Genomic DNA, 20,646 nt, shown 5'->3' on the forward strand with positions numbered 1-20,646 from the left:
ATCAGGTACTTACACCTTCATCAGGTACTTACACACATCAGGTATCTGATTTGTAAATATTTTCTCCCAGTCTGAAGCTTGTCTTCATTCTCTTAATAATATCTTTGATACAACAGAAGTTTTAAACTTTGATAAAATTCAATTAATTTTTTTTTCTTTTATATATTACGGTTTTGAGTTTGTAGTTACGAAATTTGTGCCTAAGCCATGTAAAACAGTCCAGGCTAGTCTGCAGAAAAGGCCCAGCTACAGAAGAGCAGCCTGGAGGGTGAGAGGCCCAGTTCCAGCCCACTTGCCAGGCAAGTGAATGAGCCTTTTTGGCTCTGAGTCAAGGCTTCAGATGCAGCCAGGGCTGACAGCTCTACTGGAATCTCATGAGAGCCCCTGAGCTGGAACCACCCAGCTAAGCTGCTCCTGGATTCCTGTTTTTCAGAAATGGTGAGAAAATAAAGGTTTGTTGTTTTAAGCCATTAAATGTTGCAGCAATTTATTACACAGGAACGAAAAATCAATACAACTGCTACCACTCTAGGCCAAACCACCATGAACACTCACGTAGGGTCCCGAACAATACCTCCTGAACAGATTCCTGCTTCCATGGCTTCTTCCAAAACACAAATCTCCATGCCACAGCCGAAATGATCTTGGAAGAACCAAGAGCAGATACCACTACTCACAAAGTTAAAGTTCTACAAAGGATTCTGATAAATACTAAGAATAAAAGCCAAACTCCTACCAGGTACATAAGACCATATATTATCCGGGTTTTCAGAAATGTCTTTCTTGACCATACTACCCGTGAATATGTCCCCTTCTTTAATACTTGTCTATTACATTTATTTGATTAATGAATTTCATTATCTGAAATTATTCTTTACATTATACTGCCATTTAAAATCTTTAATTGGAACGCCTGGGTGGCTCAGTTCGTTAAGCATCCAACTCTTGATTTCAGCTCAGGTCATGATCTCACGATTCATGAATCTAAGCTCAGCATCAGGCACACTGCTGACAGTGTGGAGCCTGCTTGGGATTCTCTCTCCTTCTCGCTCTGTCCCTCCCCTACTCATGCTGGCTCTCTCTCTCTCTCTTTCTCTCTCAAAATAAACAAAAAAAAATTGTTTTAAGTATTTAAAAAGTAAAATAAAATCTTTAATCAAATTTCATCAAAGATTACCAGCCATATTACATGCCATGATTAGCTTTCTATAAACAACTTTGCTTTCTGTGTACAAATCAGTGTCAATGAAATACAAAATAAAACACATCCTAGGCAAAGAACTTTATTAACCTTGCTTCAAACCTTATTCCCAGGCTTCTTTAGTTTAACTGCAAAGAATGGATTGTGTATATGCAAACACTGAAAAGAGCGGCAGTGTCCAAGGGGCTTGGGCTTAAAAATATTAGAGATCTAGATTTTATCAGATCCTGGACAAAATTTTAAAAAAGCAGTCACAATGCAAAATAGCAGCTCTTGATAACTTCTTCAAGTTGTATCTTCTTCAGAAGTTGACTCCATTCAGTTTGCTTCCTGCTTGGAAGCTTCATCTAACTTCTCCACAAGATCTGGAGCCTCATCACCATCAACCTCTCCGGCAGTGAGTGGTGCTTTCCCATCCACAGATCGTGTAGGCAGAGCTTTAGCCAGTCTGCTTAACTAGTCAGACTGTCTGCACCACGTCTGTTTGAGATGCTGGGCAGTATTTCGGCCAGCTGCTTTGTCTCAGCACGGCCTGTGAACGGTGAAGTGTTCACTGCCAGGGATGCCTGAACTTTAGGCTTGTTAAAGCGGATCCCTGCTCCTTGGTTTGTGAATATGTTCGCCTCTTCAATACCAGAGATATTGTTTACCCCTAACTTCTTTTCTTTTTTATTTTCTTTTTTTTTTTTTTTTTAGTGTTTATTTATTTTTGAGACAGAGACAGAGAGTGAGCAGGGGAGGAGCAGAGAGAGAGTGGGAGACACAGAACCTGAAGCAGACTCCAGGCCCCGAGCTGTCAGCACAGAGCCCAACGCGGGGCTCGAACTCACAAACCGTGGGATCGTGACCTGAGCTGAAGTCGGACAACCAACCGACTGAGCCACCCAGGTGCCCCGTTTACCCCTTACTTCTTTAAGGAGAACTGAAATTTTTTATCAGCTGCTGTAGCCATTGTATGAACCACCTTCTTCTTTCCGGGAGCAGTTCCTTCCCCACCAATGTGCACTCGCGCTTGCGGTTTGGCGAGTTTCTCCTGGTTCATGATATTTTCTTTCATCTTGTTAGAGCAGAAATGGGACCATAAGGGAGACCAGGGTCAGCATTTCTATTTTTGTGTGTTTCATATTCCCTTACGTATTTAGGGTCTATCATTTCTAACCAGTACACAGGATCCATACTTTGTGTGGTTTATCACCATATATTGACAGATACATATCTTTTGATACATATATAGATATACAGTTGAGCCTTGAACAATGCGAGGGATGGGGTACTGACCCCCAGCACAGTAAAAATTCCATGTATAACTTTTGACTTCTCCAAGACCTTACTAATAGCCAACTGTTGACCAGAAGCCTTATAACATAAACCACCAACTAACACACACTATGTACATTATATGTATTATATACCATATTCTTACAATAAAGTAAAGGTAGACCCCAAAAAATGTTACTAAGAACATAGTAAGGAAGAAAAAATATACATTTACAACACCCTATTCTATTTATTTTTAAAAAAATCCATAAGTGGACCCACACAGTTTAAACCCATGGTGTTCAAAGGTAAACTGTATATCCATGTCTGTCTGTCTGTCTGTCTGTCTATCTATCTACCTATCATCCATCTATCTAAATACCTATCTATCTATCTATCATCCATCTATCTAAATACCTATCTAAATATGTATCTATCCTCTCAGTCCGGTAGGAGGAATGAGAAATAGTAGAGGGCTAAGTTTTATGAAGTGTTCTAAGACTATCCACAAGTTAGATGGCTTGCTGTAATCTTCCTGTTCCTCTACTGTGTACTGGAGAAAATTAGTAGAAATAGTACAGTATATCAATATTTTTAGGAGCTCACTATAATTTTAGCACACAGAGACTTTATGAAATTACAATCTAAAATAATACTTTGACTTTTAGTTCCAGTGCTACATAGAAATTATCTTCTTTTTATAAAAATGCCATTGATTTTGAAAGGCCAAAACTAAGGAGTGGTATTCACAAAGATTCTACCCACTCCATGTATTGTAGATAATGGTGGAAACTCAGATGGCTCTCTGAAAACACACAGATGGTTGACAAGTATTCATGAAGAGAACAAAAGCTAATATTGTTTGGCCATTTGGAAAATTTTCGTAGTAGCAGTAATGTTTCTATTACTTGTCCTACATTTGTGGTCATATTTGGAGTAGAGGAAAAGGATTTATTTCAGAAACTGCGGTCATAAAAGCATTCATGTGCTATCATAGAAATTCAAAATGGCAACATCTTACGTGCAGCACATTATACCGCAGAAAGGGGTACAGCAATCTCTCCCTTGATAGAATGAACGATACAGAAAATGCTAAAACTGTAGCCTGTTTGCACTACAGCCTTGCTGTCAACCTCCAGAGAGAAAGGTGTGCGGTCTCTGGTTGAGTCCCTCAATTCTTGCTCGGTCATTTACTATCTATGTGACATTGGACCCATAACTCAACTACTCGGTTTTCTCAAAAAGAGCTTATGAAACTTACCCTTTGCAAGGGGTTGCTCCAACAACCTGACAACAGGTAAGAAGTATTTTGTAAAATAGTACAGATGTAAGGCATTCCCATCCCCCTCCACAGGCTCCTCCCACCACCCGTGCCGGCAGTGGCCAAATTCACAGCCACACCACTTCATCCCCAGCTCTAGGTGGCACCTGGCCCTTTGCACCCCAGACCGAGCTTATCGTTCATGGTCATCTGGGATATCCCAAGTAGAGATGGCATCTTATCTTCCCCATTTTCTTGGCCTGAAAGCTCTGCCTTGTCTCTTTTGCCCCTATGTTCATCGACTCCTCAGCTCTTGTATCTGAACCTTTCTTTTGAGTCTGCGACCACAGTTTAAATGTGCCAGGAGCCCAGGCCCTCCCTCTTCCTACAAGAACCTAGGTGCAGCTCATCAGGAAACTTTTCCTTCTAATCCATTCCACAGAGTATTTAACAATGGAACAATCTACCAACCCCCGTCTTCATCACAGCAAGTCCCCATATAAGTACCAGAACATCTCCTGTTTGTTATTGTTTATAAAGTTTCCAGCTGCTCTATGCCTTCAAGACTGTCCATTTATTCACTGATTCACATATTTGTCCATAAATACACACTAATTATCTACTGCGTGTCAGGTACTGGGATAGGTACTAAAGATAAGACAGTATCCAGATCAGAAATTATGTATGTTGACAGCCCATAGGGACCCATGGTACAGATACACAATTAACAAAGAATCACATATATAAATTTATAATTCTGACAAGGTCACTAAAAATCAGGTAGATATATGATGTTATGAGAGAGTAACATAGGAGACACAGGTGATCAGGAAAAACTGTGACAAAATGGTGACTGAGTGAATAGAAGACAGAGGACAGGAGTTAACTAGGTAAGAGAAAGTGGAGAAAGCCATATAGCAGAGGAACCTGCATATGCAAAGGTCCTGTGATCAAGGAAACACGATCCATTAAGGAACTGAGAGAAGGTCCTGTGATCAAGGGAGCATGGTCCACTGAAGAACTGAAAAAAGGCCAGGTTGGCTAGAGGGTAGACCATCAAGGATATGGCCAGATGATGCAAGACCCTGCAGGCCACGTTCAGATGGTGGACTGCCCAACTTAAAATGCTCACCTCAGGGGCGCCTGGGTGGCGCAGTCGGTTAAGCGTCCGACTTCAGCCAGGTCACGATCTCGCGGTCCATGAGTTCGAGCCCCGCGTCGGGCTCTGGGCTGATGGCTCGGAGCCTGGAGCCTGTTTCAGATTCTGTGTCTCCCTCTCTCTCTGCCCCTCCCCCGTTCATGCTCTGTCTCTCTCTGTCCCAAAAATAAAAAAAAAAAAAAAAAAAAATGCTCACCTCAACAAAACTATTGGATTCATCCTTACACAGTAGTCGATTATGAGCACCTCACGCACTCAAGGATGCCTTTTTCTTTACCTGAAACGATCTTTCTAAGGGAATATTATAAAGCGAGTTGTCAAAGAGGTGAACACTAGAGCCAGACGTGGTTCAACCCTGGCACTGCCAACCTATTAGTTGGGTGAATTGAGCAAGTCTTCTATCCTCTCCAACTCTTTCCATTATCTGTGAATATGGGAATGTGTCTCAGATATTGGAAGAGGTAATGAACATACAACTTTCATCCCACAGTAAAAGCTTAAGAGATGTAGCTGTGGGTGGTTACTCCTTTCCTTCAAAGCACAGCTAAAAATTCTACCATGATAAAAGTATCTTCTCGGAGTACAATAAAAAACCATGAACGACTGTGACAATTTCAGGAAATGATCAGTTGAAATATCTGTAGTGCTAGGGAATGACAGAGGCGTATACGTGAGCATAACTGTATAATAGGCCAGAAAGATGTCCCCCTCGCAACCCCCTCTCATCTATCTCTCTACTCTTTCTTCCCGACCTAGTAAATGAAGGCCAGCCTCTAACTTCCACAGCAACGGGATCATCAGTAACATCCTCTCTGTGCGGGGCTCTGGGGGGGATGAGAAGAAGGGTCCCAGAAAGATGTTCAACAAACCCCTGTCTCGTTGGCACTTCCTCCTCTGAAGGCCACTCACATTTCTAATCCTTGCCCTCCAGACCTCTCCTTGACCTTCTTACAAGTGAAGTTCAGCTGTTATTAATATTATTTCTACTTCAACAAGTGGAATTCTAATCAAGTCTAAAACAGAATTTCTTAAACAAGGGAAAAGGGGAGGTTTAATGCTGGTGTACAGTGAGTTCTTTGAGTTCTTCCACTGGGCCACCGACTCTTCCAAAGCTTCTGCCCCCAGTGCAGGCCCTTCCCTGGATGAGGCAGAGTGAAAGTGTTTCTCTTTCTCAACAGCATCATTATTTGATTGATTTTTATTGATGGAGGTATTATAACAAAGAGCTCTGGGATGACAAATTCAATATCTGGTACAAAAGTACTTTCTGAATTCTAGGGAACCCCATTTCTTTGGTACACACACACATATCATTTCACACTGTAGGATATCTATCAGTAGACTAGAATCTTGGAGAAACTAGTGTCCTTATTAAGTATGAGCTCTTCTAAAATCATTTTTCAATGTGGGGCTTGTTCTGGTTATGATTACTTGGAATAATGAATGAAACTTTAAACACACAGTTCTAATATTAAATAGGAATGCTAGGGGTCAGATTCTGATAAAAACAGGAAGTCAGGCCTTTGCTCACATGCTCGCTCTCTCTCTCTCTCTCTCTCTCTCACACACACACACACACACACACACACACACACACACACACAGAGAGTTTATGACAGGACTATAGAGTCCAAAAGTCTCCAATGGTTTCAGTACCCTTACGAGGCTGGGCAGACTGATCAGATGTGTAGTACCATGTACTGTTGAACTAGTCTCTGTAAAAATAGGCACTCCCACCTACTCACCATGCTGCTTCAGAGAACACGCTTTGGGAAAACTCACAGAATGAAAATAACATGTCCAGAACACATCAGATTCTACCCTATACATTAAAATTTCTTAGAGAACTAAATCATAACCCAATATGCCCATATGAAAACATACACTAAAATAAACTTCACTATCCTTGGTCTCTGATGTTTTCATAGGCCTTATAAACCCAACAATGGGAAGATTTTAGTTCCATTTTTTCCCTAAGATGGTAAGATTCGATGCCTCCTTATTCCCTCATGCAGTTGATTACGATGAGTTCATCTCACCAGAAGAGCATAACAATCATCTGGTCAGGACCAGGACTTTCAGGACACCCTGCGCGAACTTTCTTGGGACTGCCATTCTCATCTTTTCCTCAAAGCCAACTGCTGTTCAAATCTCAGGATTACAGAATGACCCACTGGTGGTATGAGAATTTAAAAATTTTTTTTTAGAAATTATATTTGACTGAATTTGCTTCACTATTTCCTTATTTCACATGACCTAGCAGCAATATAAGGAACCCGGTGGGCTTGACAGAAAATATTCTTGCTTTCTCAGTGACATGAAGGCAATTTGCTGGCTAAGAGAAATCCCAGAAATCGTGTAGCCACCTTACTACACAGGTGCTACGTGGGTATGCAACACAAGTGACTCAACATTCTGTAGTCGTGTAAGAACACTCAAAGCTCTGTGCTGGCTTAAACTCAAATAGATACTGGTTAATGAGAAGTACTGTATCTGGTTAATGAGAAGTACACTACACAACAGGTTCAAAGCAAGACAGGTCAAGAGATCTACAAAAGCCACAAACTGTCTTTTATGTGCCTATTTCATGAGAAGATTTTAGAAGTATAGGAGATAATAAGCATATGAGGGCTTTGATTTCCCTATCAGCAGTGCAATGCTAATTCATTTTTTCTATAATGACATAGATTTCTCAGCAGCAGTTGAGCCAACGAATAACAATTAAAATCCTCTAATCCCCTAGAAAACAATCAAAATGCCAAGATCCTAGCAATACAAGACACATCTAATTTGATTTCCCAAACTTTGCTGGAATTCAAGAAAGTAAAGACTTTCCTTTCATGCTTTGCTGAGATGCTAGTGCGAGCTGCTTGTCCCTTTCCCCATTTTATACCTGATTTTCACCTTAATCCTCAGTCCCTCTTATATTGAACACTCTTCCCACAAAATCTCAGCTGTCAGATAAAGATCTCAAACCCAGGTATCTTCCCTAATCTTACTTTTTATTTGTAACTGACTTGTAAATATTTCTACATGGGGCTGTTTTAGTCTGTTTGCTCATTCATTCATTCATGTATCCATTCATTCAAAAAATATTATAGGGGCGCCTGGGTGGCTCAGTCGGTTAAGCGGCCGACTTTGGCTCAGGTCATGATCTCTCGGTCCGTGAGTTCGAGCCCTGCGTCGGGCTCTGTCCTGACAGCTCAGAGCCTGGAGCCTGTCTCAGATTCTGTGTCTCCCTCTCTCTGACCCTCCCCTGTTCATGCTCCGTCTCTCCCTGTCTCAAAAATAAATAAAACGTTAAAAAAAAAATTTAAAAAAATATTATAAAGTGCCTTCTGAGAAACAAAGTCAGGAAAACCAGTTTCCCTTACCTCAAGGCGGGAATGGCAATCAACCACTGCCCTATGTGCTGTGAGAAAGGCAAGCCTGGTATACTATACTAAGGTGCCCAGAAACAGAATGTATCAGATGGGGACATCAAAGACTCCACCTGAGGAATGGTATTTGAATTGAGTAGCAGAGGGCAACTCTCCACAGGCAGAGTCGTCACATTTTCCCCTGTGCCTGATAGTTGTGATAGACTATAGAACTGTATATATATTAGTATATATACAATTCTGTAGTAAACAATTATAAAATAATTATATAGTAAACAATATATTATATATTTCTATATACAATTATATGTAATTGTAGACTATATATTTTTTTCCAATTCTCTTGGAAGGAGAAATACACCTTCACCCTTTCAAACTTGACTTGCTTTGACCAATGAAATCAAGGCAGAAATTTTAAGAGCTGAAGTACGGTTGCTATGCCTTTTCTTCCCCGCCTCTGCGACGTGGAAACAGGTATAGAGGAGCTTTTAGCCAGCCTGAGTCTCCGAGCACAGCTCCCTTAGTGACCTACGGTGCATACACAGTATGTGCTAAGACAGAAACCTTGCTGTTTTAAGCTAGCCAGTGTGGACAAACGTTTTCTTCCTTCCTTCCTTCCTCCCTTCCTCCCTTCCTTCCTTCCTTTTGTTGTTTCTTTTCTTTTTTCTTTTTGGTAGCTATATTGGATTATAGCTATTAATTTATATATTTTATATATTTTATAAGGTTATTAATTTATTTGTTTTAAGTAATCCCTCCACCCAACGTGGGACTCACACTCACGACCCTGAGATCAAGAGGGGTATGTTTTTCCAACTGAGCCAGCCAGGCGCCCCAAGGACAAACTTTTCCTGTAAAGGACCAGATAACACATACTTAAGGCTTTAAGAGCCACACATGGTCTTGGTCACAAATTCTTTGGTTTTTCAACAGCCATCTAAAAATATAATATAAAATATATAAAAACCATCATTAGCTCACAGGACATACAAAACCAGGCCACAGGTGGATGTGTCACACAGCCAGTGGCTTGCCATTGTTTTCAGCTGCTGAGACTTGCAGGTCAGCTTGTTACTGCAGCATAATATGACCTATCCCAACCAATATACTACTAGTTTGCATAGACAGCTTTCTGGTCTTTATCACCCTGTAATGCAACTATGAGCTCCACGAAGATAGTAACCACATCTGCCATGCTTCTCTTGTTCACAGCCAGATGCGGCAGCTCAGGAGTTAATTGCTGAATGAAGAACTCAACGTCTCTCCCATAAGACTGTGAGTTCAAGGAACAGAGGACACGGCTTTCATCTAACATCCACCCCGACATGCCTGGCATATGATGGCATTTGATAAGCGCTCGAGTCGTTGATAAATGTTCCACTGAATCAAGTGTTTTTTTGTTGTTATTACAGTAGCGACAACCAAATATCATTTGGGAAATGTGCACAGCCCTTTTGGTTGCGGGATGAACATGTGACCTCTTGAGTCGTGCACTAAAGCCCATGTATAAAATCTATTAGCATAGTTGACTGAGTTTTCTTTCTTTCTTTTTTCTTTCCTTTTTTTTTTTTTAAATTTGGAATCAGGGAAGAAAATGGGAGCATGAGGGGCTTACACTAAAATGTGAGTATTTGAAAAGGTCAAGAAATGTGAAAAGGTGGGTCTACAAGCCAGTTCACTCCCAGAAGACCCCTCCTTCTGAGCCATTCTATGATGGTACAGTATGGGTTTTACTTGACAAGTGGCAGCACTTAGGGCCGACCTTGACTATGCTTTGCCCCGCGTGCCACTGAGGCAGGTCTGTTCCCTCATATGGCATCCAAAGGTTGCAAATAAATGCAGAGGCAAGAACTGGGCATGTTTCACAGGACAAGTCATTAAAATATACAGTCTTTTAAATGGAAATATATTTAGACATTAAAATTAGACAACATTTGTAAAACCACACATAGCTAAATATTAGTATAATAAGAGAAAGTTAATACTTTCTTCTCTGCTGCCTTATGAAGGCAAATTCCCAGCTAGTGTGCTTACTACAAATAATTGCACACCAACCTCAATCTTAAAACAGCTAATTCATCTACATTAAGAAAAAGAGAGAGGAGGGGCGCCTGGGTGGCTCAGTCGGTTAAGCGGCCAACTTCGGCTCAGGTCATGATCTCGCGGTCCGTGAGTTCGAGCCCCGTGTCGGGCTCTGTGCTGACAGCTCAGAGCCTGGAGCCTGTTTCCGATTCTGTGTCTCCCTCTCTCTCTGCCCCTCCCCTGTTCATGCTCTGTCTCTCTCTGTCTCAAAAATAAACATTAAAAAAAAAATTAAAAAAAAAAAAAAAGAAAAAGAGAGAGGTTCCTGGGTGGTTCAGTCGGTTTAAGTGTCCAACTTTGGCCCAGGTCATGATCTCGAGCCCCGCGTCAGGATCTGTGCTGATAGCTCAGAGCCTGGAGCCTATTCAGATTCTGGGTCTCCCTCTGTCTCAGTCCCTCCCCCACTCACCCCTGTCTATGTCTCTCTCTCTTTCCCTCTCAAAAACTAAACATTAAAAATTTTTTTTAAAAAGAATTTTTTTAAAAAATTCTTTAAAAATTTTTAAAATTTTTTTAAAAAAGAAAAAGAGAGTAATTTTATCTTTTCTAAAGATTTTCTTCTGCTTATATTTTCAATATATTTTGTCTCATGCATCTTAAACATCTCTTGCCAATTCTGTGTTTTCCTGGGAGTAAATAAGCCTTCTAGCACAAGAAAAGAGAAACGTAAAATATTCCAAGGCTGCCCCTTTGTGGTGACATACTTTCACACGTACCACAGCCTATTTTTATAGGCTTTATGAATTGCAGCTTTATTTCAACCTCCCAAAATATGGGCATCTTCTACATTTGGTTTCAAATTAATGCTATACATTTTTTTTTTTAATCTTTATCTTTGAGAAAGAGAGAGAGAGGAGAGACAGAGTGTGAGTCGGGGAGGGGCAGAGAGAGAGAGGGAGACACAGAATCTGAAGCAGGCTCCAGGCTCTGGGCTGAGCTGTCAGCACAGAGCCCAATGCGGGGTTTGAACTCACAGAGTGTGAGATCATCATGACCTGAGCTGAAGTCAGCCGCTTAACCGACAGAGCCACTCAGGCACTCAGTCTGGTGGTATTGTAAGTAAGTAAATAAGTAATGCCTTCAAATTTGGAAGGAAAATGACTTCCATCTGAGAATACTACACCCACCAAACTACCAAGAGTACAAGGGTCCCATAAAAATATTTGTGAATGCAAGCATCCAAAAATTATAAAATCCCAAACATTCTTTTTTTTTAGGAAAGTACTGGAGGATACACTTCAGCAGAACAGGAGTGATGAATCTCTAAATTCTACACCTGAAACTAATATTACACTGTATGTTAGCTAACTGGAATTTAAATAAAAATTTGAAAAAGAAAAAAATAAATAAATACAAAGCGAGGGAAAAACACAGGGTATAAGAGAGACTCCAATTAGAAAAGGAACAAATGTAAGTTTCAGGACAATGGCCGTGCAGCAGACCTAAATTCAAGTCCAGTCTACATTTGCACCCAATCTATAGGAATTGGGTGTCCAAGAAAACAGAGTTAAAAGTAACTGCCCTGTGTGACCACATGAAAATAGTACAGAGAGGGCTTTTATAATCCTTTTAGAAGACATGGGAAGAAGAAATAATAGGTATGTAGAAAAAGAAAACAAACAAAAAAGAAGACGATTATTAACTCCAAGAAAAACAAAAAAGGTCTATGAGAAAGGAAAGGTGATCAACACTGAACAATAATTATACAGTAATAATAATGTCAACACTGAATATTGACTTAACGCCAAATTGTGCAATAACTGTATTGGAAGGATAGATCAGGAAAAAAAGGAAATAAGAAAACTAAATCCTCAACTATCACAATAGAAAATCAAATGTCAGAAGAAGCTAAAGAGAATTAAAAGTGATCATTTTAGGAAAGCAGAACTGGGGATTGCAAAAAAGGTGTTTCTTTATAGAATTTTTAGCACTTCTATTTTTATTTTTTAGCACTATTTTATTTTGTCAAGTATTTTGATGTGCAGGACTGATTACAGAAAATAAATATAAAAATTAATAAGTTAAGTTTAGATAGAAAATCAAGCTACAATAAAAGAGTAACCTCGGGGCACCTGGGTGGCTCAGTCAGTTAAGCGTCCGACTTCGGCTCAGGTCATGATTTCATGATTTGTGAGTTCGAGCCCCGCGTCGGGCCCTGTGCTGACAGCACAGAGCCTGGAGCCTGCTTGGGATTCTGTGTCTCCCTCTCTCTCTGCTCCTCCCCCACTCATGCTCTGTCTCTCTCTCTCAAATATAAATAAAAATGTTTAAAATGAAAAAAAAATAAAAACAGTAACCTCAACATCTTTAAATGTAACCAAAGGAAATAATTGCAGCTGATCTTAGTAAGAAAATAAAGTGCAGCATTGGCCAACACTCAGAAACATGGCCTCAACAGCCACCAGAGACACCATATACCAACATGGAACAAATCTGTTCAATCCTATTTAATAACATATAGATACAATAAATTTGATTTTTAATAATTCTCCTTAACTTATAAATTAAAATACCTATATGTTTATAAATAGGAAAAATTATTAAAGAAACACAAGTTAAATTTAGAAATAGAAAAAAAAAGTAAAAGCTCGTAAGTTTTTAAGATAAGTAAATATTTTATATTAGGTTGAAATTATAATTAATTTCAAATGATTAAGCAAATGTGTGTCCAAGATGAAGATTCACAATTCTTTGGTCTCATTTTATATTTCACAAAGTACTGGCTTGGAAATATTCCCAAGTAACTTTGCATTGGAAGTTATCTATAGAGTTTCTGTTTGGGGCTGCTTTTTATATTTTAAACTAAGATATGATGTTCTACTATAAAAATCTGGACAATAGATCTAAGTGTTGTTACTGAAGACACATGGTTATGGTAAAAGTGTACATTTGGAATTGCCCTTATGAGGAATTAGATTCTTCTAAAACTAAGAGAATCAGCTTTAAAATGCTATAATGTGTCTCTCACATCAATAACATTCAGGGCAGTGATCTCCAGAGCTGAGTGCCTAAGGCAACCCATTGGAGGGCCTCCCCCCAAAATATTGAAATCTGTGATTTTTTAGTGCACCCCTTTATATTTTATTTGTAGACTTATATACATTATGTCAAATAATTGTACAGTGCTATGTGTATAGAATTTATAAGTGAGCATATTATACTTTGGCAGTGTATTACAAAAAAATGTTTTACCGATGGAATGTCATGAGCAAAAAGTATTCAGAGACCACTGACTTAGATATGTGTAGCCCTACTTAGAGTTGGTGAACGATTCATTGTCTATGAGAGGAACACAACTATTCACGAGTGAAAAGCAGGAGAAAGCTGATGTATCAGTCAGGCTGAAAAGTGACTTTTAAGCTACGATTGAGAATTATACAGTTGTAGAGATAATTATACAATTTTATCTAACATTAGACCTACCTGCTTCAGTTGAAACTATTTTGATAAAAACTGATGCTGAAATATACAAATGTCTAGAATTTTCACAGCCTTTGATATGTACACTTGTCACCCATTTAACACAGTCTCCGTTAAGAGTTCAAAACAATGCACTCACATGAAATAGAGAAAAAACCTAGAAACCACTGAATTGGGAAGTAAATCCTGAAGCATCCTACCAGTACTTTATTCTCTCACATGGGAAAAATGCAACTCAATCAAGAACTACACCGGTGACGTCCAGTTGAGTAGCCCCTCGTCACATAGGAATGTTTACCTCAATGAAAACTTAATAGAATTTAAGATTCACATCTTCAGTCACACGAGCCACATTTCAAATGCCCCAAAGCCCCACACTGCACAGTGCAGATACAGAACATTCCCTTAAGTCCAGAAACTTCTATCGAACAACTCTGTTCTTGAATCATATTCAGGAGTTCTTAAAAACTTTGAAGATTCTTATACTTACTCACTGTTACTTTGTCCTTATCCCCCAACATAATGTTGTTTGGCGTTAGATCTCTGTGGACAATCCTCTTTTCCTTGTGTAAGTACCGAAGAGCTAAGCACAGCTTGAAGCAGCAAATAAAAAACAAAGTTTATTTCCCCAAATACACACGTAACCGCTGATGATTACTACACACATCTCTAAGAAATCAGCTCAGAAATTCGCTGTTGTTTTAAAAAATTAATGAAAATGAAAGTGTACCTGTATAAATATTTTCCATAGTCTTTCTTCAATAAAATGATGCTGTTTTTCCTTCAAAGAACTGAAATGCTCTCCAAGAGGGGCCCCTTCTATCAGCTCCATAACTATATACAACCTATCATCTATGAGAAAACAAGGGAAATACAACAGAAATTTAAATTCAATATATTTAGAAAAATGCATATGAATTAGAATCTGAGCTTCCCAGTGTGTATGCAGGGCACGGCACTGAAAGAATTAGAGAGGGGCTAAGATCCACTCAGCCCTGGGGGCGATGGGGGTGAGGGGCTCTCCAGGCAGCTAGAGCCCAGCGACAGTCTCTTCCGGCTACAGGCTACCTCCTAGCATAAGTTTACGCTGGCAAAAATGATCATTTTCGACACACACCAAGATGTGGAATGACTGGGAGGTGCTAAAGAGAACGAGTAAATGATGCCAAGCCCAGGAGCCTTTCCTGAAGAATGTTCCTCTCAGTAGTTTAAAATTTTACCCTTAAATCATGTCAGACATTCAGAAAACTGTATTTTTGAAGCGGACTGTTGCCTAGCCTCATTGATGTACCTGACAGAATTTCGCACTGGAATCGTGCCACGGTCTTGCAATGACACAGCTGAAAACACAACCCATGATGGAAATTTCTGTGATGCCCCCTCTAGAGCAGAGAGAGAGCTGGACTGCCAGGGGTTTTATCTTAGGGCGACTGTGAACCTCATAACGGTGCTCATCTCTTTACCTTGGGTGCCAAGAAACAAAGTAAATTCTCCTTTCTCCTCCAAAACCGATATGAAACTATTAACAATGTAGTGATATGCGTAATCTGTGATGTTTTGGATACATATAAAATATGTATGTACACAATATTTACAGAAATGAAATCACACGATACATGTGCCACCACTTAATACTTTTTCATCCAACAGCCCGACATATCTGTGCACACAGATCCGTGCCTTCTTTCTGCTGCCTTCATAGTATTCCACAACACAGAGGGATCATCCTTTACTCTCCTAGAGGTAGGCATGTGTATTGTTTTCCATTCTTCATTATCCCAAGAAGCACTCAGTGTATGTACTCATCTTACCTCTAGCATAACTTTTCCTCTCTTCTATTAATTGACTTTCTTTTTTTATTGAAGTATAATTAACGTACAAGGTTGTATTAGTTCTGAGTGTGCCGTGTCTATACATTACTCGGCGTACTCTGAATTCCCTTCATCCGTCTCACCCATTCCCCATCCCTTAGCTTCATTTTTAATTTGCTACCTTTTAGTTCCTTTTCTCACAATTCCCTGATCTCTTTTATCATATTTTAGGTATTTTTAAGCCACTTCCAATTATTTTCGGAAGATGTCAGGTTGTAAAAGTTGTATTTTTTTTCTAATTTAAGATAAGTTGTGTCACTTCAGTAGTTCAAGTCAGAAGCCAATCTTGACCTCTAATGGGATGTGCGCTAAATTGTAAGAAATGACTCTAATATCAAGAATTCTATTATCTATTATCGGGGGCCAGGATTTACTGGACAGTTTCAGCACTGCGTTCCTTTGACTCATCCAGGGGGAGGGAGATGGACAAAATCATAAAATTCCACAGTACACGATAGGTTTGCATAATAATAGCACTTACAAAGAGGCAATGAGGAAGTCCCAACCATTGCTTTGTACATCCTTCCTCCAAATGATTTACTTTTAAACCTCATATGCGATGCACACCATCAAGGTTTATCAGTACTTTCATTGTTTCAGTCAAAGGTCCTGCATTGTTTTAAACCTGTGACTGAATTTGGCTTTACCTCAACCTTTCGCACCGATGACCTGCCTGCAGAATCAGTCAGGGATCCATTGCCACCTTGTGGTCATTATCGGAACTTCAAGTAAAAGAAATCTCAAAGACGTAGCCCCTCTGAATTTATTTGGGGGGGTGAAAATGTCATCTAAGCCAACCAAACAATTTTTCATCTTGTCTTGAATAAGCCATGATTCTTAACTTCTCTCATTGTTCTTAAGCTTCTCTCATTTTTTTTAACGTTTATTTATTTTTGAGCGAGACAGAGACAGAAACAGAGACAGAGAATCCCAAGCAAGCTCCGCACTGTCAGCGCAGAGATGGATGTGGGGCTGGAACCCATGAACTGTGAGGTGGTGACCCGAGGCCGAGATCTTGACCTAGGCCAAAATCAAGGGTGGGACACTTAACCGACTGAGTCACCCAGAGGCACCCCCTACTTTGCTTCTCACCTGATCTTACAAAGGTTTTGTGTGTGTGAGAGAGAAAATAGCCCAAATAACTGTTTGCTTTGTTCATGCGGTGTCTTTCAGACAGGGGTCTAAGTCCTTTATAGCTGTATCTTTAGGTCATTGATTATACCAGTTTCACTGATGAAGAAAGAGATGCACAAGGTCTTCCACAAATTGAGAAAATAGTTTAAAAAAAAGAAAAGAATTGATTAAGCTTATTTTGTGACATTCTAGGGGAAAAATATATAATACAGATACTTTTCCTTAATTACAAATATGATGAAGGGCTCCTGGGGGGCTCAGTCAGTTAAGTGTCGGACTGCGGCTCAGGTCATGATCTTGTGGTTTGTGAGTTTGAGTCCCACATCGGGCTCTGTGCTGACAGCTGGGAGCCTGGAGCCTGTTTTGGATTCTGTGTCTCCTTCTCTCTCTGCACTTCCCCACTCAAGCTCTGTCTCTCTCTCTCTCTCTGTCTCTCAAAATAATAAACATAAAATATACATATATACATATACATATATATACATACACACACACACACACACACACACACACCTACACATGTATCATGAAAACTCATACTTACTTTCCAGAAATGTTTTGTAATAGCGTACAACATTGGGATGATAGAGCTAGAAGAAAATAAATAACAAACATAACATTACTTCAATATATAAACTTGTTTTCACAATTTAGTTGGGCTTCATATTTGAAAACAACAAGAAAATTACTGTATTTATATTTATCTATAAAATTAAGCATTTTAAGATATCATCTAACTGAGATTTGAGATTTTTTGGATTCTTTTTATTTGCTACCTACAAAACTAATCTGAAAATAGCAATCTCCCATTAGAGCCTTTTATCAAATAAAAATAAAAACTGATGGTGTTTTATCACCTAATTTAACATTTTAGGTAAATTTTAGAACTCAAAGTAACGTGAAGAATTCATTTAGCTCTCCCCATTCAAACACCACGCACACACTGCATTGAGAAGAAACAGAAATGAAGGAATTTGTGTTGAATATGTATCCCATTGTTCCTTACCACTCCTTACCACTTAAATATTTATATATACTGTTTGTTTCTATTTACATTTTGTGTCTTTCTATGCTCTCCAAACTGGTTAGTATGAAACTGAAATAATCTAAGACTTACTAACTCCATTTAAATTATAATAGTTGGCAAGGACTCCCTTCTTGGCCAAACTTTAGTCAGGTTTCTCTAAGCCCTCTTCTTGACTAGGCCTCATTCTTGCCCTGCTTTGTTTCATCAAGAATCCTGCCAAATCAGGTTGGCAAGAATCTCCCCACTCCTGATACCCAATCAAGTTCCTCATCACCCCATCTTTGATAGCTTAGGAAGTTCTTTGGGGTAATTTTCCATCTATTCACCCCCCTCACCTGGCCTGTTGGTTGTAAATACCAGCTATTGCTGTTGTATTTGGAGTTGAGCTCAATCTCTCTCCCCTGTTGCCATAGTTTGACTTCTATCTCAATAGTCTCGAGTGAAGTCTTCCTTGCCACTTTCAAGAAGCTTTCAGTGCAATTTCTCTCTTGTTATTGTAATGTTTATTTATGTATTCTGAGAGAGAAAGTATGCAGGGGAGGGGCAGAGAGAGAGGGAGAGAAAGAATCCCAAGCAGGCTCCACAGTGTCAGCTCAGAGCCCGATGTGGGGCTCGACCCCACAACAGTGAAATCATGACCCGAGCCAAAATAAAGAGTTGGTAAACCAACTGAGCCACACAGATGCCCCTACAATTTCTCTCTGATGTAGGTTTACCTCAGGATATCACATGAAAATTCTGCTTTTTCAAAACTTTCATTTTCTACAAGTATATAAAATTTTCATAGTTGCTTTTTTATAATTTAAGTTTCTAGGCAAACCGAAATTTCTTTTATCTCAGAATTGTTGACATTTCATTTCACTTATAAATGGCTTGCATTTCTTTTTGGTCTTTCTTCTTGCTTTTTTGAAGGGGAATCTCGTAACTGTCCACCAAACTCCTACCCGCCCAATCCTCCAATGCAATTGAGTTCTAGTGGAACGTGGCTTCCCACGAGATTGTATCTCTCAGCCTCTCCTGTAGCCATGAGAGGGACTATCACTAAGTTCGCACCAAGGGTATGTAAGGGGAAACGTGTGCTCCTGGGTCTGAGTCCTAAACGTTGGGAATGCCCCGACCCTCACGCTCTTCCTCTTCCCTCTTTGGATGTGAACATGCCTGTGGTAGTTTCAACCCTACAGATGAAGACAATGAATGCCCTAGGAGGCAGCAGCACAGTAAGAGAGGAAGAGCCAACATCCCCCAGATGACTGCGTGGAACGGAGAACATTCCCAACCTGGTCCACTCACTCTGGATTGTTACATCAAAGAGAAATAGCCCATTGCATTGTGAGACCTCTTGTTCAAGCCAATGTATTGCGGAGCCTCTTTCTTACTGCAGCTTAGTCTTAATCTTAAAAAATATACTCTCCTTTTCTAGTTCCATTTCTGTCACTTCTGTCTGCTATCCCCTCTTCCTTTTAGGACTCAGGGTTATTTACTATCCTTTCCATTGGTTCAGGCCTCTGGTAAGAGTGCAACTGTACAATTTTGAGTTGTCTCAAAGTCCAAACACGTGCCTCTTAAGTGTCCCCGCCCGGACATTTTCTTTTCTTAGGAAATGTGCTAAAACAACATCTGCCTCATCAACTGTCAAGTGGCCAGCAGATTTTAAACAATAAGGGGCCAGGTAAGCAAAAGAGTCATATTCTGGAGCCTAGCTCACCGGCCGGGACTGTATCCAGATCTGAGTTCCAATGACGGTACTAAATCAGCTTACAGCAAAAGCCATGCTCCAGCCTTGTGCTAGAGACAGCACACTGCCAAAGATGAAGGTGCCCTCAACATGAGCCAACACTGGCTTCTTAGAATCCGGTCTATTGATGATAGTATTTACTGTAATTTGTGAACCGGAGAAGAGCTACAGATTGCAGTGAATAAAGATCAGATATATTTAATGATCTTCAGGTCCCAGCACAGACACTGTACAAACTTAACTCATGGAGAACACAACGCAGTGAAGCTGGTGGTTCTCCACAGGAGTTATAAATGAACAGGATCCACAACGAATGTATAAATAAGGAAAGCTGAAAAAGAAACCCATGTATTCTGGGATCACAAAATCCAACCTCACTTCTCTTCTGACATGTTTATTCTTTCTCCCCAAACACACCTTCATAATGATAGTTAATTGAGTTGTTACATTATGTCAGAATATTCAACTCATGCCAATAAATAATAACGCATCTTGGAAATCTACTTTTAGATTTAATAAGCTGTATTTGAAGAATGTTAACAGCTTGATTCCACTTGACAAAAGTCAGGGAACTGTTAGTCATATGCTTATGCATGTAACTAAGTAACCAAATATTCTCTACTCTAATGAGAAGGAAACGGATATGCTTGCAATTTAAAAAGAAGGATGTTTCATTTATGAGGCATTCTCTTGTAAACTCAGTCATTCTGCACCCCAAACCTTGATATAAACTCCAGAAAGTCTTTCTGTGGTTCAATGTCAAGCCTTAGGAGAAAAATCTAACTAAAATGTTACCACTTCAATGTCAATTATTTTAAACAGAACCAGTTCTTAAATAGCATGGACGAGAATAGCACAAGAACTCTACTGATGACATTTAGGTAAGGTACATATCTTCATAAACAAGAAAAGCACTTACCTGCTCTTTAATTATGGTTAATTCAGAAACAATATTCTTTACACTGCTGTCTCGATCTTTTTTATCCTTTCCAAATGCTGGGTTATGTAAATTGACCTCTTTCATTGCCAAAAGATTTTGACCACTACGCTTTCTAACCTAAAATAAGACCAAAAAATAAAATAAAATAAAATAAAATAAAATAAAATAAAATAAAATAA

At 39.5% G+C, this 20,646-nt stretch overlaps 1 protein-coding gene and 1 pseudogene across 12 annotated transcripts in view; both read right to left on the reverse strand.

The window, feature by feature from the left end:
- NEK10 (NIMA related kinase 10) overlaps nt 1-20,646 on the reverse strand; it is a 223,549-nt gene that overhangs the window by 137,531 nt on the left and 65,372 nt on the right. For all 12 annotated transcript variants that reach the window (XR_007457399.1, XM_049628906.1, XM_049628904.1 and 9 more), the window contains 4 exons: nt 20,447-20,584; nt 17,310-17,355; nt 14,491-14,612; nt 14,251-14,353 (listed from right to left, as the gene is read on the reverse strand). Coding sequence is in view for 11 of the 12 variants with exons in the window: in XM_049628906.1 (XP_049484863.1) it covers nt 14,251-14,353; nt 14,491-14,612; nt 17,310-17,355; nt 20,447-20,584 (409 nt within the window). In the remaining variant the exon portion in view is untranslated. The remainder of the gene's footprint in view (nt 1-14,250; nt 14,354-14,490; nt 14,613-17,309; nt 17,356-20,446; nt 20,585-20,646) is intronic.
- LOC125921378 (transcription factor BTF3-like) lies at nt 809-4,849 on the reverse strand (annotated as a pseudogene).

This window comes from Panthera uncia, chromosome C2 (assembly GCF_023721935.1).
Source record: "Panthera uncia isolate 11264 chromosome C2, Puncia_PCG_1.0, whole genome shotgun sequence".
Classification (NCBI taxonomy): Eukaryota; Metazoa; Chordata; class Mammalia; order Carnivora; family Felidae; genus Panthera; species Panthera uncia.